Here is a 27,947-nt window from a genome sequence, read left to right as displayed (position 1 = left end):
TTAGTATGTGCCAGGTAAAGTTCCAGCTGCTTTAGTATGTGCCAGGTAAAGTGCCAGCTGCTTTAGAATATGGCAGGCAAGAGATACCTACCCAACCCTACTAGAGAGAGAGAGAAGAGAGAGATAGACAGAGTTAGAGTTAGATAGTGAAGAGGGAGAGAGAGGCCGCGTCACGTGGTTTGGTCACATGACCGCGGTTAGGAGGGAGATGCTACAGTAGTGGCAGGGGGCAGAGTGCTGAGAGACAGCCGGGGTAATAGCTAGCTCGCTACTGTCGCAGACCTAACTGTTGTGTTTTTTTTTTGGTCAGATACATTTATGTTCTGCTTGATTTTAATGTGTCGTGACCTAAACTTGCTTTTTATGACGGATACTTGCCTCACGGAGTTGTCAACATGGCCGCGGTTGACAAAAATCATGTCATTCAGGATTCCTACGGTAAGCGCTTCTCTAAATTAACCGCGGTACTGTGGAGACGAGTTTACTGGACTTTAAAACTCGCACTGAAGCGGACAGTTAGCATGATAGCTAACTAGGGTTTCAGTTTTTTATTCTAGGGCATATTTTAATACTCTGCTCAAGGCGAGAAAGAAGAACAAGGAAGAGAATTTTAATGAGTCAGGGTTTACTGTAAACTGCAGACTGTACAACAACAAATAACACAATAGTAGCTAACCTTGGTTAGCTAACCTAGCTAGTTAGTTTGCTAACTATTTAACTAGCCATGTTAGCTCAACTAGCCTTAGTTAACCTAACTTGGTTAGGTTAACTATGCTAACTGGCCAACAGCAATTCTATAAATGTAACCAGTCGACCACTATAAATACTTATTCACTAAAGTAGAGGTGTAGATATAACTTACAGCTATGGAACAATTAAGAGACCACTTCGGTTTTGCTATTTATATGTATATATTTTAGTAAAATTAACATTGTTGTTTTATTCTATAAACTACAGACATTTCTCCCAAATTCCACATTAAAATATTGTCATTTAGAGCATTTATTTGTGGAAAATGAGAAATGGCTGAAATAACAAAAAATATGCAGAGCTTTCAGACCTCAAATAATGCAAAGAAAACAAGTTCATATTCATAAAGTTCAGAAATCAATATTTGGTGGAATAACCCTGTTTTTTAATCACAGTTTTCATGCATCTTGACCTGTTCTTCTTCACCAGTCTTACACACTGCTTTTGGATAACTTCAAGCAATCAAGCAGTTCAGTTTGGTTTGATGGCTTGCAATCATCAATCTTCCTCTTGATTATATTCCAGAGGTTTAAGTGGTCTCTTATTTTTTTCTAGAGCTGTAAAAGCCTAACCCAACATTTAATTACTTTTCTTGTTAGTTTGATTGTTTTAGTAGTAAAATCCTGTTTAATTGGATGATGTGAAGCTAATCATTAATAAAAAAATATATATTGACAAAAACAATGTGTTTTATATAAAAACTGTTACATGTACTGTTGAAGGGTGCTGTATACTATTTATCTACACAAAAAGTTTTAAATAAAAAGTAAAACAGTAGCTTTAGTATCACTTTAAATACTGCTGTCTGTTTACAAATAAAAAAAGGAAGTTGTTAAGTAAGAACTAAACATAATTATTGAGAATTGCTTATATATTTAAAGAATATAGTATGTATAGTTTAAACCTTTCTTTAAATATCATGTTGTGACAAGAAGGCAAGATTCGCATGGACATTTCAGAGCTGGAAAACAGTAGTTTTGGCCAAGTCTCCCAAGACTCTTTGAAGCTGTTACGGGAGCAGGATCTGGAAATGACATTTAATCCTGCAGATTGGGACAAGATCTGTTAAACATACTTCAATCTCTATACATGAACTGAACTTTAAAAATTGTCTAACTTTTTATACACCTGTTCACCTCCAGAGAATATTGCCAGACACTGTATAAAAAAACACAAATGTACACTTATCCAGACTTTACTCTGTAATCCGTGAGGTCCCTGGTAAACAATTCTTGCTGACTCCTTCCTTCTGTCTTCTCAGTTGCACTCAGGACAGTTTCTTAACACCAAATCTTTGTTGACTATTCTCTTATTTCTTGCTAAAATGGAATCTTGTGGAGGTGGTTAATTCCCAGGTCCCCACAGTTCACATGTGGATAACACAGATTTCTGCTCTCGAGAGATTGACTCACTACCTTAACCACAGATCAGACAAATTTTGTGAGGGTCTGGGAACCATTGCATTTCTATTTACAGAATCAAAATCTTAAAATTTGTTTCTGAAAGAGAAGACCTAACTGTTTTTACTTTACCTGTCTCCTTTCAGATTGCTGACTGTTCAATTATTTCATATGTGTATATACGCAGAGATGTATATTGCAGTGCTCTTTGTTAGTTTGGAGTGGGATTTTTTAAATTATTATTTTGTTGCTTGTTTGGATTTGTACTGACAAGACAAAAAATCATAATATAATATCGCCCAGCTCTGTCAGTGCATGATTCTATACAACAAAGGCTTTTCTACTGATTGTATCGATATAATAGTTGCATCATATTAACCAATTTGCAGTTTGCAGACATTTGAAAATCTGGTATTGGTACCGGAGGGGAAAAAAGTGGTATCGGTGCATCCCTACTGTAGAAGGTATTTTGCTTTGGATTTCAAAATGTCTGAGGTATGCAGAAAAACACTTGACGTAAGATATTTGCTAGTAAGTGTGATTATGTCTAGATAAAAACTAGTGTCTCATAGTGTTGGCATTATGTTGCAGAGTCATCTAATAACACGGTCCAGCCATGCCAGCCTAGCCAGTGGTCAGTCTGAACTTCAAAGTGTAACAGCAATGTAACCGTTGTTGCTAAATAGAACCCATTTGAATTTTACTTTTTTGGAGAAAAATCTTTGAGTGCAGTCAACGAGTGCAGTCTCTGCTAATGCGATTTAACCCTCTAAGCTGTTCAACTTGGCCTACATTATATGACATGCAAATCCCACTGAATGATTCTTTTGTTTTTTTTTTGTTTTTTTTTTTTTTTTGTCTGGCTTGCTCACTGACCCCATGGCTTCAATTAAAGTACTATGCTCACTACACAGCACACAGCCACTTTTTTGTGTGTGTGTGTTGCCTTGGGCTGTCTGAGGTCAGAATTATATTATATTATAATACATGGCATTTTTGTGATGCACCATATATATTTACAGATGTTTAAGGGTCACCAGACAAGCAAACTACTTTGAACCACAGTTACATCATATTTAATTTCATACTGATTGTGTTGTGTTGTGTTGTATGCTCGTTTAGGGTTTCTATCCATCCGGGATTGTTTAAAAACTGCTTCGTTATTGGATATCAGTTGATAGACAGAAAACTGATCAGTAAAGTGGTGAATTGGCTCTGCCGTATGACCTCTGAATAATTCACTACCCGTTAGGCCAGTTTCCTAGATATGAATCTCAATGCTAATAAGCTATTTCTAGAGAAGAATAGCACAGTCGAACGGCGTTCAAAACAATATCAATAAACAATATTGTATTATTTGTAGTATTTGAATAGCTTAGTAAAGTAAAGATTGCTATTAGACAGCCTACTGGAGAGCATTGTTGTACTTTGATTGAATATAGAGAACTTTTGTCCTAAGTTTTTATAGATATATTAGTGTGTTTTTACACTTTTATATATGTATAACTATTTCACAAAATATATACATATATAGGATAAATATTGAGCAGTAATTTAATAGTTCATAATATTTGTTAGAAACTATTTTTTAGCCTGTCAGACTGTTACAATAAATATCATAAAAGTAATCTATTTTTTGACACATTAAACAGCCCTAAATCTCATGCTTATGCACCTTTGTGACAAATGGAAACTCCAAGTCTTCCATCTTGGAATATTTTATTTTCTCATCTCAGCATGGACATGTGATCTGGGCTATTTAAAGTTTGCAGAAAAAGCTGTGAATGTCTACAAACATGAAGTGCTTGTTTAACTAGCTATTCATTATGCTATTCAATGACTTTTGGCATGTCTGTGTAATTACAAATACAGTCAGTATATTTTATTGGTAGGCAGTAAATATTTAACACTGTATAGAGTGAATAATGTGTTGTGTTTACTCTTCAAATGTGCAGTTTGAAGAATGTTATTTTTTCTTGATTTTCTAAGTAAAAAATAAGATTTAGAGCCTAAAACTGTTACAGGATCTATTAGAGGTGTGCCAAAAAATCGATTCACATAAGAATCTTGATTCTCATTTACTACGATTCAGAATCGATTTAAAATGTCCCAAAATCGATTCTAAGGTCCAATCCCATTTCTTCCCTTGGCCCTACCCCTCACGGTAAGTTCACACTGCAGCGGCACGAAGCGTTTTTCGCTCCGCCTCCCACTGCCCAAAGCGACCGTGGCCGCTGCAGTTTGAACTTACCGTCAGACCCACACAGAGCGTAGGTGTATGAGAATCACCGGTAAGATGGCAGAACAAGCACTATATTACCTTAGATTAACGTGTAGTTTTAATGTTTTATGGCAGAATGCTTCATAACAAGCATAAAAAAGATCGCTAGTAGTTAGTTTCAGTTTCTGTTAGCTAGCTAACTAGCTAACTTTCCAGTTCCACCTTAAATAACGCTACAGGTGGCAGCGGGCTGCAGCATTTAAGGCGGAACGGAAAAATAACAATAAGCTAATCAGAGCTAATTTCAGCTCCCCATCACAGAGGAATTAAGGAATGGACAATATGAATTAATTTCTCCACCTCCTGCCCCCTTTCTGAAGAAATACAACGGCCTAAAATTAACTAGTTAATCAGCAGCTGCTCCTGAACTTTAGCGCTCCACTGCTATCATCACATCAGCCCAGCAGCGTCACCTACACACCACCGCTAGTAGCCTGGTAATAAAGCAGTGTTATTTATTATTTATTTATTGTTCATTAACGTCATTGTGATATCCCAGTGATTCCTCTGTCACTGAAGACCCACATTCCTGCACATTTTATTGTTTTTGTAACACATTACCTTCTCCAGGACCAGTGTATATTTTGGAGGCTTTTTTTTCAATAAGTTTTCAATAAATTTTTATAAATCAAATCGTTTTGAATCAAAAATCGATTTTGAATCGAATCGTGGCCCCCAAAATCGGAATCGAATCGAATCGTGAGATAGTAAAAGATTCCCACCCCTAGGATCTATGCGTTTTTGCAAATCTAAAGCACAACTACAGCATAAACAGTACCGGTAATTGTAAATTAAAATGTGCAGAAGGTGTTTTATTTTCACTTACGTTAGCATGCCATTTCAGCCCATTTTGAAGGACAGAGTCTTACCACTTTCTTTTCCTTTTTAGCATAAAGTTTCTCCAATTTTTCTCCCAATTTAGCTAGGCCAATTCTCCCATACATTCAGCTGCTAGTCATCTGTGTATTCCCCATTACTGGTGATGCCATAACACAAGTAAGGGGAAGACTAGCACAGGCCTCCTCCGACACATGTAAAGTCAGCCACCGCCTCTTTTCAAACTGCTGCTGATGCAGCATTACCGAGTAGCATCACATCGCACTCTGAGGAAAGCGCAGCAACTCAAGCACAAGAGCTCAAAGACGCTCTGAGCTGACCAACGTTACCCTAGGAGTGATGATGTGAAAGAGCTCCATCTACCCACACAGAGACAGCAAGGCCAATTGTGCTTTTTAAAAAAAAATAATAGTTATTATTATTATTATTATTATTTTATTATTATTATTATTTTATTATTATTATTATATATATATTTTTTTATAAATGTCAAAAATGCATCCCTTAACATAAGACACGTTGAGGCCTGAATCTGAATTTTGTCCTCTGTCGCCAATATAGAGACTAGCCTTCTGATTACACTGATTGTACCTGCATCTTTCTAGACAGCTGAAGCGTGTGTACTAGCGTCTGCAGACGCTTTCAGCAGGACGGATGAGATTCTTTTACTTATTTTACCTTGTTTGATTGTCTCTATCACTGTTTTCGTCATGGTGGCTCAGGAGCAGCAGCCTAAATACACCTGCATCCTGTATGACACACTTCAAGATCAGAATCGGTCGGACAGTGTCCAGACAAATATTTTAGCCTGTTGACACGATATGTTTCATGCCAAGATATCATTCAAAAAACGTGAGAGAAAAGTTGCAGATGATCGTTCTGATTACAAAAAGGAAGTGAGTCTCTCAGTCTTTTCCATAAAGCTGATTTCTTTAGGCTAGTTTCACCTAGCTTGGTTTAAAGGCAAAATTCAGTGTGAAATGGACTTGGGGTTTAATGAAACATGATTATGAGTACGAACTTTTGTTGAGTAGCCCACATTCATTTACCCCCAGCATTCTAAAATGCAGAGCTTTTAGGTGACGCTCTCAACAGACTAACAATGCTAGTGATGGGGGCATAGAATTTGCCCATGCAAAGAAATCACAAAGTTGATCCACATTTAATTGGTAAAATTCTGAGGCCCTGACATGTACAATGAGGCACTGTGAGAACTTTGAAAGTGCACAGGTAGTTTAACAAACACTGCTTATACATAAAGTACCTTCAGGTAATCCTTTGGGCACCATCATCTTCAAGTCAAGTCGCCTAAAGTTGACTGACAAGCAGAAACAAAAATGTATCTTGCACAACGTATGCAAATTACTTATAGGGTTTGAAAAGCCCTGGAAAAAAAAAACCCTGTAAAGCCCCACAGCCCTGGAAAATTTGTGTCACATTAAGACAATAGCGCCGATTTAATGCTAGTTATTTGAATATAGCAATTATGTGATACAGATAAGCTGTGTAGACACCTCTACATTAAATTGCACCTATTTTTGACACACACACATACAGTTTCTGTTGAGATGGGGTATATGGACATCCAGACCTCATTAATTTAGTGGAAAACCAGTAAAAGCAGGATACACTTATTATTATGTTGTTTTTAGTGGAAACCATGAATAAACAAGTATCTCAATACTTTTACATTCATAACAAAAGTGATTCTTCTATAGCGTCGCTCCAATAACCCTTAGTAGCTCTTTCATTTTAAGAGTGCAAAAGCTTTAAAAAAATGGCCACATGATCTGCTGAGTCAAGTGGACTTGGGAACTGGACACATGGTCAGTGCAAACTGCTTTACCTTACCAAAGCCATAAAAGCGCCTCATAGACACATTCTCCACAGTCGGCCTTTCCATCAACCTTTAGTCTCGCTTGCTTTGTTTTTATTTTCCTTTCCTCTTTCTTTCTTTTTCACTTCCTTTTTTGGTTCTTGACCAGTTCGACCACTCTTACGTCGAGCTCGGGCTGTGATTTATTTCGCCTTTAATGAGCCATGCTAAGAACTATCGCTCCAGCCATTGATCACACGTGCCTGCAGGTGTTTTCTCTTTGGGCTCACTTTTTTTAGTGACTTGTCGTGATTTATTTCACCTTCAAGCTGAAATCTGAAATGCTTTTAACTGCCTTTTTTTCGCCCAAAGGTGCCACTGTAGACTAGCACAATAATTTACCCTCAATGAGCCATAGCGAAGTGTTACTCCTCCAACACTACTTCAGTTTAAGTGAACGTATGCGGGTGCAGGTGAACATAAGTACAGGAAAAGTGACTAGATTCTCCATTTTTAAAGAAAATATTTGAGATCTTGTGAGCTATAGTTTGGAGAACATAGCTTAGTAACATAATTCCCTTGAGCTCTCCCAGCCTGTACTTGGATTTTATTTTAGTTTATTTTTTTTAGTTAATTTATTTTTTAATACATTTATTTAACTTCACCCTAAAGTTGATCTATCATTAAAATGCCTTAAAGTATTGTGATATTCTGTTTTTACCCTGTTGCACAACCTTAGTTTATAGACTGTGCTTTACATAATATGCTTATTTAGATTATATTAGGGCCTACAAAATAAAAGACACTGTTAGTAGTCAAAATATAATTTCAAACTCAAAAAAGTCATTGGTTTATATGGTATGTTTTGGTCATCACTTTTTAGCCTTATGACCTTTTTATTGACTTTGTATGTAAGCCTCACTTCACTCTTGTCATCAATAGTTTTAACATAAGTTTTTTGTTCCTAACATTTAACCCTGAGGACAAACCTAGGATTCAGTGGGTTAATATACTAATGGACCAGAAGGCTAGAAATGATTTCTCTAACCTATCGTGATGTTTTTTTTTTTTTTTTAATCACATACTTCATTAGAAGACACAGGTAGAAAGAAGTTACTTTAAGTAGAACATTTTGATTGGGGGCTTTAGGGACCTTTAGGTTCAGTGTCCAGCAGATGGAGTGGTTTAAATGCACTTTGGTCCACATTCAGCTGATATATTGATCTATGGTGTTACCTAGATTTGACCAGCGGATTTGGGGGACTAGCAATCCAAAATCTATGCAATTCTGGAAAATGTGTACAACATGGTAACCTTTTTTTGACATATATAGAGAGCTTGCACAGTTGGGGAGAGACAGGGCATGTTTTTAATTGCCACCTTCAGAATGGTGCTAGAGCACTTTGTCACCCTTTTCATGGAACATATGTTGTTTCCTGATCATTGACATGAGCACAATGTATCATTTTCGCAGGTACATTGCCATCACTCTTTTTTTTCCATGCTTTGTTTTTGCTATTTTTACCTGGCCATAATGTTTAAACAGGCCTATTTAGACAGATGGTGTGCTCTCTGTCTATTTACCAGTACTCCATTTCTCCCAGAACAAATAAACTTTACTTACAGACACAAATTCTCATCATTCTGCCTCACCTACTCCACTAATGCTTCATGCAGCAGAATGTTTGTCAGTAATGTTCGGTATTTGCTGTCTGCCTCTCAAGAGTAGTTGGACTGGAAATGTTAAGAGTTCTTCATCCAAAATAACGTGGCTAACAATATGGGTTTAATGAAAATGAAAATGTTTGGCTAAAACAGAACAAAATGAAATTTACCATCATTGAATAAAAAAAGGAATAACAAAACTACAATTTATACAAATATTTAATATATATGTTTTTTTTAGTAACCCCGCAGACATACCAGCTAAGCACAATGTAATTTTAATGCTTTTTTAGCAGTCTATTCTAATCCTTAATTTAGTAAGCAGCACTTTTCCAGTTAATTTGCTTTGAGTATTGCTATTTTAATTGTAAATTTACCTCAGCAGGGCTGCTTAAATTTACCTCATTACCTAAGTTTAGTAATACTTTTACCCTAGTAGTGCTACTCAAGTAAAAAAATGAGTAAAAAAGTTACACAGAGAAAGGCAGCCAGTCTTTTGGTAATCAACAAATTCTATAGCTAAAGTATATTGCACAGCATCATACAGCTTATATCTTTCAGCTGTCACAGTCAGTTTGTGTAAGGGTAGTAAATTGATACAGAATGTTATTCAGATAATCCCTACTAACATTTTGTTTTAAAAAAATTGATGCCGACCAGTTAGAATGGGATTATTTGAACATGGCTCATACTGACTTCTTCATTATTAGCGAAATTACAAAGTTGTTACAGTTCTTTGTCCTAAAACTGGTAAAGAAGAAGGAAGGATGTGTCATAAGTCAAGTATGACAAACACACCGTCTGATGGGTTCATCCTGATACGGTTGTTGTGGCGTGGTAATGAAGGTAAAATCAGAACTGTGTGCAGATATCTTGTCTTACTTGTATTCTTTATTTATAAGATTGTGACTCTCTCTTTTTTTTTTTTTTTTTTTATCCTTCCAGAAAGAGATCGGCTGCTGTCCCCTGTGACTCACTATGGATCCCATGAGTGTAACAACGATCATGGCAACTCCAGGTTGTCCCCGACAATGGGATCCTGGGTGACCGTGGAGCAGGAGGAGGAAGCGTTGCGCCGGAAACTGAAATATTTCTTCATGAGCCCCTGTGACAAGTTCCATGCAAAAGGCCGGAAACCATTCAAACTGTTCCTACAGCTTGTGAAGATCATTATAGTCACTGTACAGGTATGAGAGTGGACTGAAGTTCAAACCTGTTAAAGTTCATTCTTTACAAACTGGCAGCTGTTATAAACCATAAACCAACAAAACAAGAACATTTAAATAGATAACACTTGTTACTAATATATCATGTGGTTTCTCCCATTTCAACACCAAAGCATCTTTAGAGAAAAGCATCTTTAGTACTTTCTAGAGCACCCATTTGCTGCTATGGCCTGATATAAATGAAATCCATGGGCAGACTCCAGCTTCTGGCTGCATTGTTTGAAAATCTCAGCTCTTTTCTCAAGGAAAATTGCCTCTAGTTCACTAATATTCACTAATACAACGAAGTTTTTCTATAAGGTTCTTGTCATGTGGTTGTAACAGCACATGCAGAATCTTTCAGGACTTCTTCTGAAACCATGCCTTCTAGGACTTTGATGTATGCTTCTGATCATTGTTCTGTAAGAAGGTCCAATGACACCCAGCCTTCAGTTTCAGCTTCAGTGTACAGGAGGAATTTCTTCTAGGATTTTCCCATCTTTTAATCCATCTTGACCAGGAGACATAATGCAGGTTTTATAAGTCCAAAAATGCCCTGAGCCCCAAGAAACCCACAACTTGGACTGTTTTGCTTGTTATAAATGACAAACACTATATTACCATAGTTTAATGTGTGGTTTCAAAGCTGTATTGCTATTTTCCTCATAATGAGCATAAAAATTGGTAGCTAACTAACTTTCCCATTACACCTTAAATAGTGCAACAGAAATATTTATATATATATTATACACTCCTTGCCCTTGCAACTCTGTTCCAATGGAAAGGGTTACACTTGAAAACAAGGGCTAGTAGTACAAAAGAGAAGTGGGTTAAGGTCCAGCATACCCTAAACTTGTAAACTTTAGATTTAATGACAGGGAAATAGCACTCAAATGACTATAAAAGTCATACGTACATAAGTGAACTAGGACAAGTTCCTTACTCTCTAAGTTTACGAGTTTTACTGGTACACCTATTTTGCTATGAAAACAGGTCAGTATGCAGGCCAAGCACTGGACACATTGGACTTGTTGGACTTATTGGAATTATGAAGTATTTCTGTATAAAAGTACTGATCCTGGATTAGTTCTCTGAAGTCTAAATTATTTGTCTAAATCATCTGTTATTATGTAAAATGCTTTACCTGATCTGAGATTAGCATTATTACTTTGAGAAGTTAGGTAAATATGAGCTATTAATATTCTAACATTAATCTTTTGTTTTACTAAAAATGATATATATATATATATATATATATATATATATATATATATATATATATATATATATATTTTTTTTTTTTTTTTAGCACTAACTTACTTAAATCATTGGTCTATTCTTCAACATAATGCTAATGGAAATACAATGACATGTCAAAAGTCATGGAATAACATCATGTAAAATCATGATTGTTCATGAAGTTTGGGAAGGTCCACACCTGTGTACATTGTGAGGTGTTATCTTGTGAGCAAGGCTGGACACTGGCTGCCGTGCTCAAGACAAGCTGATGCAAATTATCAAGAGTTTGAGTGAGGCCTAATGGTGGGTGCCTAATAGACGAGACATTCTTTTTTGAAGTTGTGCAGACACTTAGCATTCCTTGATCCAAAGTGTCATGAGTGTACCAGAAATAAATCATAGAAGGCTATACTAGTTTCTGTCCAATGACTTTTGGTTTGTCAGTGCAAAATGACTGTTTCAGTTTTGCGGTCTTCGTCATGTTACCATTGTGTCTGTTCTCTATTGCTTAACCATGACTCTGATAGTATGAAAAATGACAGGACATGTACTGTATAGTAGTTTTGTATGTCTTGTACAGCAACAACTGATTGCTTCCTCTCCTTTCTCTCTATCTGTCTAGCTGGTGCTGTTTGGTCTGAGTAACCAGATGGTTGTGACATTTAAAGAAGAGAACACAGCCTCCTTTAAACATCTGTTCCTCAAAGGCTATGATGGGGAAAGTGACGCGCTGGCAGTGTACACACAGAGTGATGTCTACGACAGCATCTACTATGCAGTAGAGCAGGTAAACGGGTACTTAAGTGCAACCCCAAACAAAAGAATAAGTTGCAAGCTAGAAACACAGAGCCATATTTTTAATTCACAGTGATCTCTCACTAAATGGCCTCTGAGGGCCTTTTTGTAGGGCAGTCTGGAAGGGTTTTAATCCCCTCTTGTGGAAAGAGCATGCTGAGTTTTAAAACAATATGGGTGAATTTCCTTTGCTTTCACTAGACTGTACAGACAGATACTCCCAACAAAAGCTGAATAAATACCATTGATTTTAGAACAAACAACAAATAAGTAAGTGTGCCAATACTTTTGTCCATGTAGTGTAGCATCAGCTGTTTTTGAAGCCCTTTGTAATGCTTGGAAATGGCTGTTGAGAGGGAAATACTCCCTACTGCAAAACACAGTTCTTGTGACTTATACAGCATCTATATGACCAGTATGTATATGTAACCAGTGCTATATTGTTAGTCATGTAAAAGTCTTGTGATATACTGTAAATGTGCTTGTGATCATGTGGATGCGACTGCATCTAAAGAGTGACTGACTGTAATGCCTGCACTGCTCAAGAGTCTGTGTACTGCATTGTTATTGCTAGAATGTTTTTTATTTATTTGTATTGTTTCAAATTTTTATCCCATTTATAAGGACAATTAACAAAGCCACTCATTAGGACTCAATCTATCAGTAATGATGCCCCAACACCAGGAGGGTGAAGACTAGCACATGCCTCCTCTGATGCATGTAAAGTCAGCCACCGCCTCTTTTTGAAATGCTGCTGATATGTCATTGACGAGTAGCATCACAGCAAGCTCGGAAGAAAGCGCAGCGACTCGGTTCTGATACATCAGCTCACAGATGCCTTGGGCTGATCGACATCATCCTTCAGACTGATGTGGGAAGAGAGCGCCCTCTACCCACCAGAGAGAGCAAGGCCAATTGTGCTCTCTCAGGGCTCTGGTAATTAGCTAATGGCAAGCTACGTCAACGGTGGACCACTCGGAGCCCCATTGCGAGAAATTTTAAAGAGCAGTAGAGGAACTGCTAAAAGAGCCACTAGCACTTTCTTGCACCTGATGCCTGATATCAGCACTGAAAAAGGGGAAGTCTGTGTAATGGTGAAGCAAGCCATAGTTAGCCAGTGATGAGTCAGAATAGTCCTTAGGTTGCAATTTGGGGAAAAACGTCTGAAGTAGATGTGATGTTAAGTCGCATGACTGCTGCTGACTGCTGCTGACCAGTGATCATAAGCAGTATTTCATGCAATAGCAAAAGCAAAAGGATGTGTTTGTTAGAGACAACTGCACATTTGGAAACGGGCAACCCTGTTGGGTATCCTCTAGCCTCTAGTATGGTTTGTTATAGAGGCATACAGGTTGCTTATGGCATTCTGTGGTACATTTGATGATGTTGAAGATGTTTCCTCTGCACCTGGAGATTCTGCAGCTGGTGCCATAAATGCTTGATTGGCAAAGGCAGTGTGTTAACTTGAGATCACTGCTTGGGGTTGGCCGTTGGGTCGTGTTCGATGGCTCCCCACATCATGATGCCAATGATTGGAGCAATGTGTGCCCTAGATGGTGGGCAATTTATTGAAATGACCAATCCAACAATGGCAGTGGCACTAAAATGTTCACTACCCAAAAATAGCTTTGCTTCATGATTTCTGACACTGGGGGCATAGTTTTGAACTCTGTAAAGCATAGCGCTGCACGATTTGGGCAAAATATCTGCATGGGAGTGACTATGACCCCAAAGACTACAATTCGCAGAACTTTACGAACTACAAAAGCAGTGGCATCACGGCACATGTGCTGCAACAATGTGATGCATCTCCGGAAGAGAAGGCTGCGTCTTCACACACACCTGCAGGCTATTGGCTAATTCAAATGGCAGCTCCTGCGATTGAAAAATTGCGTCCAGTCAAATTGCGATTTCAGTTTAAAAAACAATTTATCGTTCTGCTCTAGTGTAGCATGTATGATCATCATGTTCTTTCTTTTGCTCCCCTTTTAAATCATCTCATCAATTCCTCTTTTACTTCTTCTGTCCCTCATTAGTACCTAGCTTTGCCAGAGACCACCGTGGGCCGCTACGCGTATGTGTATGGAGTAGGAGTGAACGGCAGTGCTCTGTCGCTCTGCCAGCAGTATTATAGAAGAGGCTGGATAGACCCTGCCAACGACACCTTCAGCATCGACCCTCATATTAATACAGGTGAACCATTTTTCAGCTCCTCTGAGCATTTAGAAGAAGCTTATTATATTTATAATTACAGACTGTTGTCCTCTATCTGTTTCTGTGCATACTTTATCAGAATTTTACACTGTTTTTTAATGTGCAGGATCACCACAGAGCAGCTATTATTATTATTTGGGTGGTGGGTTATTTATTCTCAGCATTGCAGTGTGTGTTAGTGTGTTGGGATCACACACAGTGCAGCAGTGCTGCTGGAGTTTTTAAACTCTGTGTCCACTCACTGTCCTCTCTTTATTAAACACTCCTACCAAGCTGCTCCACCTTGTAGATGTAAACTCAAGAAACTGAAGCTCTGAATCTGTTGCTGCACCCACAGTACACTGCCAACATGACACTGGTGGTAGACTGAAGTGTTTAAAAACTCGAGCAGCCCTGCTGTGTCTAATATATTCCTACCAGCACAAGACACTCTAACACAGCGTTTCTCAACCTTTTTTCTATCACGACACCCTTTAAGTATATGCGATATGTCAAGGCACCCCTGTTTACGGGGGGGGTGGCGGGGGTGGTGCTGGCGCAGTACTTCAGGTGAGAAACGGGGGGGGGGGGGGGGGTGGTTGGGTGCTGGCGCAGTACTTCAGGTGAGAACGGGGGGGGGGGTGCTGGCGCAGTACTTCAGGTGAGAACGGGGGGGAGGGGGTGCTAGCGCAGTACTTCAGGTGAGAACGGGGGGGGGGGGTTGGGTGCTGGCGCAGTACTTCAGGTGAGAACGGGGGGGGTGGTGCTGGCGCAGTACTTCAGGTGAGAAACGGGGGGGGGGGGGTTGGGTGCTGGCGCAGTACTTCAGGTGAGAACGGGGGGGGGGTGCTGGCGCAGTACTTCAGGTGAGAACGGGGGGGAGGGGGTGCTAGCGCAGTACTTCAGGTGAGAACGGGGGGGGGGGGGGGTTGGGTGCTGGCGCAGTACTTCAGGTGAGAACGGGGGGGGGGTGCTGGCGCAGTACTTCAGGTGAGAACGAGGGGTGTTGCTGGCGGAATATGAAATAAAATAGCGCGTGCATCGCGTGGGGGAGGCTGTATTCGAAGACAGATTGCGTCACAGCTGCGCAGTAATACACCGCCTCTGTGGGTCGCATCCTTCGAAGTATGCTGCCTGTGAATTGGGACAAACCCCGACACGAGCTGACTCTGGAAAGGAAATATGCACGTGAGGCGCAATATTTTGACGGCACCCCCGATGAAGCCAGACGGCACCCTGGTTGAGAAACACTGCTCTAACACACTATCAGGCCAGTGTCAGTACAGTGCTGAGAATGACCTACCATTCATATTATGCATGCTCTGTCATGGTACTGTGGGGTCCTGAACATTTGTAGAATCAGGTAAAAAAAAAAGGATAATAAACAATTTAACATAATATAGTATTGCATTTAATTATAGTTATTTATAGTTTATTCTTATTTGGTGTCCAAAGAAAGTTAATATACCGGTAGTTAGAGCATTCTAAACTAAAACATTTGCAGCCCTGCTATAAGTTACATTCCTTAATATGTCTATAGAAGAACCACTTGTAGGTACACTTCAAAAAAGGAAATGGTTAACAGCTGTAGTATGTAAATATGTTATATAAGTGTCTTTCTTCCTCTCTCTCTCTCTGTAGATTGTGTGGGGGTCACTCCACTCGATACACCTTCAGGATTCATAGGAAGTGACTACAAAAACTTTACCCTCAAATTTCACAAGTAGGTTTGTGTTCCAGAAAACCTCCTACATTGTGAAAATGAGAGTTACTTATGTTTTACTCTCTTTTTTTGTGTCTTCTTTTTTTGGCAATCTGGGATTTTTCAGACTCATCAATGTGACTATACAGTTTCAGCTGAAGGCTATAAATCTTCAGACCATCATAAATAATGAGATACCAGACTGCTACACGTTTACCATCACAGTAAGTTGTGCCTTTACTTCACATTGTACAAAGGTCAATCATCAATTCCTACAGGGGGATCTTTAGACATTTATTGATCTACTCTTCCCCAGTGACTATATAGAGGTATATTTAATTTACACTGCTCTAAACCACAGATTTGTTCTAGACATTTCTGTACTAACCATACTACTCTAGTACATGTTTCCCCAGTTCACTAGACTGCTCTGCACTATTCACATTGTTCTAGAATGCTCTGTGCCACAAACATTTATCTAGAATGCTCTGCTTCATTCACATTTCTCTAGACTTCTCTAGACTACTCTGTCCCATTCACACGGTTCTCAGATGTTCTCCTACATTCACCTGCCAGCTGTTATACTGTTAAGAGCTGATTTTAGCTGTGTTGTTTTCTGCCTGTCTGAGCAGATAGTGCTGGATAACAAGGCTCACAGCGGCAAGGTGAAGATCAGTCTGGATAATGAAGTTGCGATCAAGGAATGCAAAGACCCCAGTGTGTCCGGCCATGGTGAGAGTTTTTACATAATATAAAAAATAACACACCATAAAGGAGTTGTTGTAATGTAATGATAATACCTGGATTATAAGGCGCATCATGCAACACTAGTAAGAAATAGGGGTGTCGCTATGTTTTCCTTCTAATTCAGTAGAGAGACCTGTAAAGCTAAGTTAAGAACTGGGTGTTAATCTACACAGATTTCTCTCCTGAAAACTGTTTATTTGGGTGAGTATAGCACTTCCGTTTATTTACAGTAGGCTTCGATTTCCAGATTTCCACTAAGGCTGGGTCAGCAGCATTAGCTTTAGCAGCTTAACGCTAGCGCTTGCTGCGATTAGCGGCTAATGCCGCCCAATAGCACTACACTGAGGAACCCTAAGTATTCCGCTAAGCCAGGGCAATATTAGCTAGCAGAGCTAGTGGTTAGCGGCTCATGCTAATGCTGTTTCAGCATTGATAGTCGGGGTTAGCAGCAGGCTAGAGGCCGAAAGCACTCACCTCTGAATGGCCAAAGAGCTAGCTCTTGATTAGTGGCTTATGCTAATACTGCTCCAGTCTCAGTGCTGGAGAACAAAACTGAAACTTCTGTATAACGCTTGACTTAAGTGGAGTGGCTTTACTGCTCCTTACAACCTGACTGGTAAAATTCACACATAGGGTGCACCAGATTAAAAGGCACACTGACAGTTTTTGGGAAAATAAAGGGATTTTAAGTGCGCTTTATAGTGCGAAAAAATACGATATATGAAAGTGATTACAGTATTAGAGTGAAAAGATATGTTTATTATGGAAAACTGCACAGCTGAAAGGAGACTCTAGTAGACTGTTAGGTTGCCTCTAGCCTGGATACAAGATTAGATATGCCCACATAATTGCCAGCAGATGTTGAAGCTCAGCCTTTAGATCTTGTACACTTGTATGTTGCCAAAACTGGCATCCCAATCTGGTGAAGAGATTCCTGGGAAAAGCTTGCTGTGTGCGGTCAAACATTTTCCTGCTATAAAATACCTTTTGGAAGTACTGCAATAAGAAGAGCAAAGAATTGATTGTTGTGAACGATGGTTTACAGATTATTGCACCAGCATTGGGGGTAGTGTGTTGATCCACAGCAAAGGCAGGCTTGAAGCGCTTACTACTGGGCTTCCAAACTCAAACCCAACCATCATCGGAACACAAAAAGAACCTGGATTTATTGCTAAATGTAAATGTTGCATGTCTGGTCTATAGCAGTCCAGGTTTCTCATTTATGACACCACTGCAGATAAAGATGACTTTAGCTGGCTAGTGAGCAACAAAGATTACAGCCAATTTATTAATATGGTTATCCTGTTTCTCTCAGTTCAGGGATGAACTCCGTCTCAAAGTCTGTATCTTGACTTGACAAACTGGGTTGTTGAGTGCGTCGTATAGGCATGTCAACAAACTTTCATCAAGAAGTACACTACCCAAAGGGGACGCCTATGGGGAGTCATTTTATCGGGTAGTGGGAGAAGAACCTTTTCGTCTTTTTGATGCAGGTTTCAGTAACTAATCAGACAGACAGATTTTGCAGCAATCGGAGTGACTGTGCATTGTGTTCATTTCTTTTTTCATTCCCTCTCTTTTCAAATTTCTTCAATCGTATAATTTTGTACATTGTGTCTCTAATCCCTAAACCCATCATGTGACATGCACATTTTTTCCCCCACAAGACTTTCTTCAGATCCTACTGCTATAATCTCTATTTCTCTCTCTCTTTAGCGGAGAACTATGCTCGGGTGACGTTTGATGTGGCTGTAGCGGTGGTGTGTTTACTGTCTCTGCTGCTGTGTGGTCGCTCCATCTTTAGAGGAGTCCTCCTTCAGCATGTAAGAAACCAACATACATGTTCTTCAACAAAGAACCATACTATAGTTCAATTCCAAAAGTGTTCTAGAAACTTTTGAATAATGTACGAAATGAGAAAAATATAATGTTAAGAGTTTAAGGAGTGTTAGGAGTGTGTGCATATATTTGAATGGACAGAATTCACCAAAAAAATTATATGAAAAGAATATGAAGCAATTTTCTGGAACATTCTTTAATCCAGTATTCAGTCCAATCCAGTAACACAGAACAAAATATAGCACAGCAAAATTAAGATTAATCACAATAAGCACAAACTCAGCACACATTCACTTTTCAAGCATCCCCCAGAAAGTTTTTAAGCATGCCTGATGTAAAAGAAACACATCTACTACTGGCTGGTGTTTGCTCTAGTGATTTTGAAAGAGCTATAAGAACTCTTCTTGCTCACTTTCTCTCTCTAACTGCCTTCCAAAACCTAGACTGCAGTTGAGGTAGGACTTGTCCCTGTTAGGACCTTTTTAGTTACCTGTTGGTCACTTTAATGGAACAGTCTAACAAAGCTGTGTGATGTGACCAGAAATGTCCCACCTCTTGCAATTGTGCTGCACAACCTGTGCTATTGTTTTCCAACATTTTTGTGATGCCGTTTTTTAGTGGAGTAGTGGATGACCGAGGGATGATCAGGAAGGATACATCAGTTGCGTCCTTCAAATCAATCCAAATGTTGGATGCATTCCTAGGCTGTGCAAAGCTGTGTAAAAAAAAAAAAAAAAGTTACATAAAACCCTGGAATAACCCTGGTTTTAAATCACAGTTTTCATGCATCTTGGCATGTTCTCCTCCACCAGTCTTACACACTGCTTTTGGATAAGAGGTTTTTAATTTGGTAAAATTAAAGAAAAGTAGTCTCTTTTTTTCAGAGCTGTATAGTAATACACATTTTTGTCTTCTCTATTGCAGGAGTTTGTGCAATTCTTTAAGGACACCCTGAATCGTAAAGTGTCTTGGGGAGACAGAATGGAGTTCATCAATGGCTGGTACATCCTCCTCATCATCAGCGACTTGCTCACCATCACTGGCTCCTTCATTAAGATTGGAATCGAGTCAAAGGTTTGTCAGACACAGCTGACCTCCTCATTAGAAATCTCTAATATGGAAAATAGGACTTTGGCAACATCACCTTGGACATTATTTTTAAAGTAGGGGATTATGTAATGTGATTTATTCGCTTTTCTCTTGATTTATTGGCCTATTCATGCTGGATTAGGTATTTGCGTAATTCGCCCCAATTACAATATAAAACCTGATTTAAACTCTTAACCTGGAGAAATGTTTGGTTCTGTAAAGAAGCATTTGTGTAAAATCTGTATGATATGGTTTAATGGTGCAATATGTAGCATTTTCTTTAACTGCTGGCTTATTATAAAAGGTAGATAGATAGATAGATAGATAGATAGATAGATAGATAGATAGATAGATAGATAGATAGATAGATAGACAGACAGACAGACAGACAGACAGACAGACAGACAGACAGACAGACAGATACTTTATTGATCCCCGGGGGGAAATTCTTGATGATCCCCGGGGGGAAATTCTTTTTATGTCCTGCATTTTATGTCCTACAATGCCACCATGTAAGATTTAGTGATTTCTATTGATAAATAGTATTTTTTTTTAATGAAAAAATAATTATTTTAGCTTTTAAATAAGTTACTATAAAGGTTCTTCACACTCTTTCAAAAGGCTTCTTTTTAACACCAAAATGTGTTCTTTGCTAGAAAGGTAGCTTTGTTTGTTAATATATCACCTTTACACTGGTAAGAAAAATGTCATGGGATACACCCACACCTGTTTAAGTGAGGATGAACACTAACCAGCATGCTCATGGCAAGGAAATGTGAATTATCAGAGTTCAAGTAAGGTCTGATAGTGGGGACTAGATAGATTGGACATACAGTTCTTAAATTCTACAGACATTATTTTTTCATTCTCCCATCTATTCTATTCCCACATTGGAGTTATAGTAAGGCCAGTCATAATATGTCATGATATGTACTATTGGCCATGGTTTGTTGTTGTATCACTGTTGATCAATAAGACAATAAGGCAATGCTTTTACTCATTGTTTTTCTGATTCTAATGTAGCTTTCCTTTCTCTGACTTTCCCCCACAGAACATTGCATCATATGATGTGTGTGGGATTTTGTTGGGAACATCAACACTGCTGGTTTGGGTGGGAGTCATTCGCTACCTCAGCTTCTTCCAGAAGTACAATGTAAGTTTTATAATACACAGCAACTTTCAGACCCTCTCTCTCTGTGGTGTTACTAGGCTGATATTGGTTGATATTCTTATTCTGCTTCTTTTTCTGTTTAATTGTCTTCTCATACTCCATTAGTGATGTACTGAAATTAATAATAATTTATTTGGCCAAACAAAGGACAAATACAAAGTGAAACATTTGTCTAAACACAGGTTTTCTACAGGGTTTTTCACTGTAATGAAATGGCCTAAATCTATTTTTGTTCTGTTTTTTTTTATAAGCATCATTGCTCTCCAATTTCCCCTTCTTCTTCTTGCACAGTCATTGTGGTTTTGTTTGTTATGAAATGCATTGCTGCATCCTTGAAATGAAGCTTGCACGTTTCTAGATATCATCTAGATATGACTCCTAGATTGAGCACAAATTCAAAAGCCTGCACGTTTTTTACATTCTTACCAAACGAATAGACATGCAAACATTTTTTTTTTCTAGAATGAAGTTGTTGTTTTGCTGTTTTAATTTTGTTTATGCAGTTATTAAAACAGTTCTGTTGCAGATCCTGATCGTGACGTTGCGGGCAGCGTTCCCTAACGTGATCCGTTTCTGCTGCTGCGTGGCAGCCATATACTTGGGCTACTGCTTCTGTGGGTGGATCGTTTTGGGACCATATCATGTGAAGGTATAAAGTACAAGCCCTCTTTTGATATCATGTGGACTTAATGCAGTGCTGAGAAAAGGCTAATTTATTGCCAAAGATTTTTCTATTATATATAATATATTATATTTTTCTGCTTTTGAATTTTTATTTTTCTCTTAAATTAAGTAATATTCACAAAACTCTTGATTATTCAATTATTCTTTTTATTTTTGCCAGAGTTTTTTTTATCCCACCTTAAACGCGTGAGCTAACAAATATACAATTTATTTATTTTTATTTTACTGTGCTACCTTAAATGTGGTTGCTGAGAACCAAACTTTGTCTTCTAGTATTCCGTTCCATTTTAAATGCAGCAGCTAACACCTTACATTTTCCTTACTTTACTGTCCCACCTTAAATGTGGTAGCTACCAGGCATTTTCCCTGTGTTTTCCGATTCACCTTAAATGTGACATTTAACAAATTTGAATTTTCCTAGTTTTTTTTGTTCCACCTAAAGTGCAGTATGTAACAAGTTAGCAATTTTCCCTGTGTTTTCTGTTACACTTTAAATGCGGTAGATACAATTACCTTACAGCATCTACTCTTAATCTTGGTTTAAAATGTGGGAAAATACGTTGTTTTTTTTGTTTGTTAGTTTTTTTTTTTACTAAGATTGGATTACACTTAATCAGTTGTATTTTCTTAATCTCTGAACTTTTGATCTGAAACTGCTGGTCTAGAACTGCAGCTGGTTCACTGGCTCTGCAAATGGATGAATCTTGTTTCCGGTTCTCTCACAGCAACTCAGTAGTGTCTTGATCAGAACTTTTGTTTGGCCACTCCAAGACATTGTTTAAATGATTCTGCTTAGGTGATGTTTACATTCAAGTCTAGTTTAATTGACTAGCTAAATTTTATTTACTGGTTGATGTAACTAATGTGTCAAAAGATTTAGTTTGTATTTACTCACATTATTTTATTGAACAGAATTCTGTAGACATTGTCTATTAATGAATAATACAGAGGTTTTATTGATTAATGTTCCTCATGTGGCTTCCTTTCCTGCCAGTTCCGTTCTCTGTCCATGGTTTCGGAGTGTTTGTTCTCTCTGATAAACGGAGATGATATGTTCGTCACCTTCAGTGACATGCAGGAGAGCAGCACGCTGGTGTGGGTGTTCAGCCAGGTGAGATAAATATTAGTGTTTTTTTGTCGGTCCTTAATGATTCATGTGGTCAAATAAAATCTAAAAGTGCATGTTGTTCTTTTAAGGTGTAGACACTCTCTAAATCACCTCTCTGCACCAAGTATTGATGTTTTTTCCATAGGCTTTTCTAACCATTGTTTTTGTCTTTAGGTGTATCTGTACACATTCATCTCCCTGTTCATCTACATGGTGCTGTCACTCTTCATCGCCCTTATTACTGGTGCTTATGAAACCATCAAGGTAAGTTAGAAGGACTGATAAATAGGAAATGTTCTTTAGTTGTTGTTTGGTTGTGCTCGCAGTCAGTACAGGGAGTGAAAAACTAGGGTGTGAAAGGTACCGTGAACCACTGTTTGGAGCAAAGGAAGGAAGTGGTCAGCTGGAATCAGTACGGCTAATCTGTTATAAGAAGTTCAGGCAGACTGAAATGCCTATGCTTTTGAAATTATAAGTTATTTTTCCTGTTTGTCACATTTTTAGTGTGTTTTTTCATTTATTTACATTTATTTTTAATTTTTTATCTTCTTTATTTGAACAGCACCAAACTCAGGAGCCCATACACATCACTGACCTGCACGCCTTCATTGCCGAGTGCAAGGACACGCCCTGCTCTGGAAAGTTCCGAGGCTTGGAGACGTCGCCGTGCTCTTTCTTCTGCTGCTGCGACAGGTCAGCCAAACGCCTGTTTGTGTACTGCGAAAAACTAAATCTTAGCAAGTGTAATTTTCTAAATTTAAGGCATTAAATCTTATTTTCTTCTCTGATAAGACTTTTTGTCTATATATGTAATTTACATATTTACATTTTGTCTAGTTTTTGCCGATGGATTTTTTGCAGTGTGTGTGTGTTTGTGTGAAGAAGGATTGGCTTTAAGGACAAATAATTAGAGTTTGGTTAAAGAGCTTAGCTAAATGTGTAAAGTTCCTTCAGCAGGATCTGAATTATGTAATGCTTTAGCTTTAGCCACTCTGGATAAAGTGTTCTTTTATGCCTGAGATTAAACTAGAGGGGACTATAAGATTTGTTTTTCTAGTTTTGCCCATTGTTTTATTTAGATTGCTAGTAATGGTCACTGCCAATATTCTTACACTCATACAGTTTAATTATTTTTACTTTTCCTTTTGTGCCAGTTGTTACATTACAGAGTCTCTGCAAAAGCTGTATATATAAAGCATACAGTTAAGCCAGTGGTCTTTATGAATAAGATGCACAACCTTATTGGAACCATGCCTAATGCCAGGCATGGATTAAAGAGGTATAAATAATGCTCCCAGCATTGAGCTATGATATTATATATAAATAATATATAATATATAAACATTTATAATGTTTTTGGCTGTGGGGCCACTCAGCAAAGTTTAAGGGTTAACTTTAACCAGCACTCAGTGCTATATCTTTACAACTAAGGATGTATCTCATTTTGTAAAACATTTTGTCCTTTGAGTTTTAGAGCTGTAAAATTGACTGTGGGTCGAAGGCAGTTTGCGTTCTCTGCTGCAGTGCTGTTAGCCAATCAGAGGTGATATATTTGCATGTATGAATATCAATGAGCCGAAATCCTGTCTTTCTTTAGAGACTACTAATTGAGTGAAATAAAGCAGGTTTATACAGAAACACTGGAGATTTTTTTTTTTTTTTACAAAAAAAAGCTCACATGGCATTTATTCATACTAGAGACCACAACTAGGCATTTTAAAATAAATGAAAAAAACGATAAAATTTGACCTTTAATTTGTTAGATGTTGCAGGGATGGTTGTGCTAGGACACTGATACCATTAATTAAAAATATTCTGTTCACTTACAAATCTTTTAATTTAAAATAAATATCGCCTGACTCCCGCCGTAAATATTTATAATGCTTTTCCATTAATGTTAGCTAATATACTAATATGTGCCAAACAAATGTGTTTATTGTAATTTGTGCTTTTGTGTCTATCTATACTCTACAGGACCACCACCTATGAGGACGTGCTGCTGGTGAATTAGTCCCAGAATTACACTGGCGCCATCTGTTGGTGACCGCGTGGAACTGCAGCATACTTGAGCTGCTAACTTCATTGTTGGCAACCAAACCGTGAATAATGTCTAGACTGGTACAATTGACACACTTTCACTCCTACAAACACAAAGCTGCACACAGTCTGGGGGTCTTTACATGCTTAAGGACTTAAGGAGAGAGGACATTTTCCTCCTGAACTGACTGGTTTATTATTTTTCTTCCTATCGGTTTACACAAAGCACACACCAACATAGCCAAAACTGCTACAGAAAAGAGGAAAGAAATGAAATTGGTTTGCAGAAGAAGGAAGAAGTCCTGTAGCTGTCTGTTGGTAAATCATCCTGCTGTCTGTGCTGTCTGTACTGTTCTCTTCACGTGAAGATGCTTTGTCCTGGAAGTGACTGGACATTTTGATTGTTTTTAATGTTGTGTTTAAACAGATTTTAATGTTAATTGATAAATATTAATAGTAACCAATATATCTAATGTTGCTAATTGAAAGCCTTTACATCTTGTTTTAAATAAGTTGTACCGAGTTGTGCCTGCCTCAGGAATTCTGAAGAAGGAAGAGAGAACTGTTCCTCGCCTGCTCCACGATGACTTTGCACATTTTCTGCAGTCTACAGTCACCAGCCACATTGTTCTATATTTATGTTGCCACTGCTTTCCATTTGATGTGCTGATTGAGGGAGGAAGTTGTGGTTGGTGGCTCAGCCATACACAGATAACATCCATTTTCGATAGTGAACCACTATTTAAAGTGAATTAGACAACTGCTAGGCCTGAAAGAAATTACTTCTGCCTTTTGTTAAAGGAGAACTCCGGTGTGACTTTGACTTTGGATGTAGAAAAACATGATAAATAGTACTAACTTTTGTTAAATAGCCAACTTCTGTTCTTCAACAGCTTTTCAAGATCCAGCTATTTTTTTCTGTTTGTCCAAACAGGGCATATTCTTGCCCCTGCAGATACATCGCTTTTTACACTGTTATCCAGGCTCAAGAAGCTCCACACACGGACAGCCCTGACATTTAAAACGAGGCATTAAGAACTTAAAGTGCACAAAAAGTTTATTAAAAAACACTGTTTACAACCTGTAGCGTAACCTACATCTCCGAGCACCGCAATCTTAAAGTAAATTCATGATCAATAGAATGACAAGCATGTAATGCACATGCTGTTGGAAAAGATAAAGGTTTGTGTTTGTGCCTTTCCAGGCTCCAACATCAATACTACGGGTTATAAACAGTGTCTTTTTTTTAATAAACTTCTTGTGCACTTTTAAAGTTATTAATGCCTTTTTTATAATTACAGAGATGTGGAGCTAGTTTGAGCCTGGATAACGGTGTAAAAAACGATTTATCTGCAGGGGCAAGAATATGCCCCATTACAACACATTCTATGTAGTTTGGAAAAACGGAATAAAATTGCTTGATTTCGGAAAGCTGTGTAAGAATGTAGGTGGGACTTTTATCATGTTTTACTACACCTAAAGTCAATTTCTCACCGGAGTTCTCCTTTAATCTGATCTCCAGTTATTGCATCTGTAGCGATAAATCATACTTTGAAAAAAATGATTCCAAAATGTTATAAAATCAAATTACAGACATAAAAAAAACATAATATAACTCTCTGTTGGTCTAAAGGACTAAACAGATACTTCAGCTATTTTTTAGACTTATTTTCATTTGCTGCATTAGTACATATATATAGGTGATTAAATTGTTTTCTTGTACATAGGGAAATGTTCAAAATATTTCTATTACATACATTTCTAGGTAAAGCAATGATTGGAAACCATTGGTTTCTACTATAAGTTATCAAGACTTCTCTAAGGCTTAAAGCAAACATATGGGGCAAGAATGACTATGCTACAACAGATGCAGTAACTTGAGATTAGCTTAAGAAACTTCAAAAACGTATATCCTAAATCTGTGATGAGCAAAACTTCATGAGTGTCCCTTCAGCCCAAAGCAGTCTGTCTGTATAGTGTAAAAATAATGGTGTCTACATCGTGGCTTTGACCATGACTCAAAACCACCGTTCAGATCGATTTAGGAGCAAAGTGTGAACTGAATAGATCCACCACCATAGAGAATAGAGAACCACCACTTCAGCAGGAAGGGACCAGCATGTGATTAGTTTAGTGATGCTTTTTGTGAAGACTTGTTTTACAGGCTGTGAGACGGTGCCATAAAGACTTTGCTAAAATAGATGCTACAGTCAAGGCTAATGACTTCAGAATAGACTGGACAGATTTATGGAAGCTAAATGATGATGTTCTCTTGCAGTAGCTCAGGTTACAGTCAGTACATTTTGGACAATAGACAATTTCACCAATCTCTCTTTTGTTCTGATCTGCTTTTGATGTAAGTAAACTAGCTCAGCAGGGTGCAGCGCTCCAGTTCTGTAGAATCTTCAACAATAGAACTACTTTAATTATGCGTGGCGGCGGTTGACCTACATTTAGAAGGAGCATCTCTGGAGGGTAAACACATTTGCCTTTTTTTTAAAGTAGTTTTTAGAAGTTTTCTCTGCCTCGTGGACCAGCGCAGTGCATATGCAGTGCATCAACTTGACTTGACAGACCTCAGAAATAATGCATTTAAATTGCCTTTTAAATTTCATAGCCTAATTCTCCTCATTCTGGAAAGGTTAATGCTGAGAGTGTAAAAGAATGGATTCAGATGAACTAAAGCAGTTGTTGTAATGTAACACTTGACTATTTTTCCTTCTTATACTGAAGTCTATGTCCTAAATAATCACTATGTATAGAATTTTAATTTATTGTTGTATGTTGTGTTTTTTTCCATGTATGTACTGAATTTTAAACGCACAAACATCAGTAGGCTTCTTTTGCAATTATTTCTTCGGTTTCTGAGAGAGCTGACCATTTCTTCAGCACCTTTATCACTGACATAGGACCAATTTTAGAAACCCATATTATTGCTAAGAAAACTGGTCCCAGGTCAGTGTATAAGGGCTATAGAAGCTCACAATGTTATGCACACACACACACACATACAGAGTTGCATGGCCAGGTCAAACACATTAGACATACTTGAATGAAGAGTTGTAAAAATAAAAGAGCCTATTTTATGGTATATGCACCAATTTTATAATGTTCTCTCCAACAGTGTACAGCTTGTTTTGACCATGGTGTCATCTTATCACTTATGGTTAGTGTATGGGCTAGTTTGTTCAATATCCACTAAACGTTTTACTGGAAGAGGCTATTTAAACACAAAGAATTCGAAAGGATTTTTTAAGTCAGTTAATAACGTTTTTTTTTTTTTTTTTTTTTTGTACAAGGCTGTTTTTCACAGTTTTAACTGTATGTGTCTTGCTAATGTGTATATTCATCCATGTTGGTACATGTTCAATACAGATTTTTCAAAAGTG

General features: G+C 38.0%; 1 protein-coding gene across 1 annotated transcript; it reads left to right on the top strand.

Annotated features, from left to right (window-relative positions):
* Positions 1-184: 184 nt before the first annotated feature.
* mcoln1a (mucolipin TRP cation channel 1a) lies at positions 185-27,947 on the top strand. The gene is made up of 15 exons (XM_007253120.4): positions 185-438; positions 9,695-9,936; positions 11,816-11,980; positions 14,025-14,181; positions 15,823-15,904; positions 16,011-16,107; positions 16,516-16,615; positions 18,347-18,453; positions 19,394-19,543; positions 20,610-20,711; positions 21,256-21,378; positions 22,408-22,524; positions 22,696-22,785; positions 23,084-23,214; positions 24,496-27,947. Exons 1-15 carry the CDS (start codon positions 396-398, stop codon positions 24,530-24,532), a joined length of 1,743 nt encoding a protein of 580 aa, XP_007253182.3. The 5' UTR covers positions 185-395; the 3' UTR covers positions 24,533-27,947.

Source organism: Astyanax mexicanus, chromosome 21 (assembly GCF_023375975.1).
Source record: "Astyanax mexicanus isolate ESR-SI-001 chromosome 21, AstMex3_surface, whole genome shotgun sequence".
Taxonomy (NCBI): Eukaryota; Metazoa; Chordata; class Actinopteri; order Characiformes; family Acestrorhamphidae; genus Astyanax; species Astyanax mexicanus.
The sequence above is the reverse complement of the archived record's forward strand: the minus strand, read 5'-3'. Positions and strand labels throughout refer to the sequence as shown.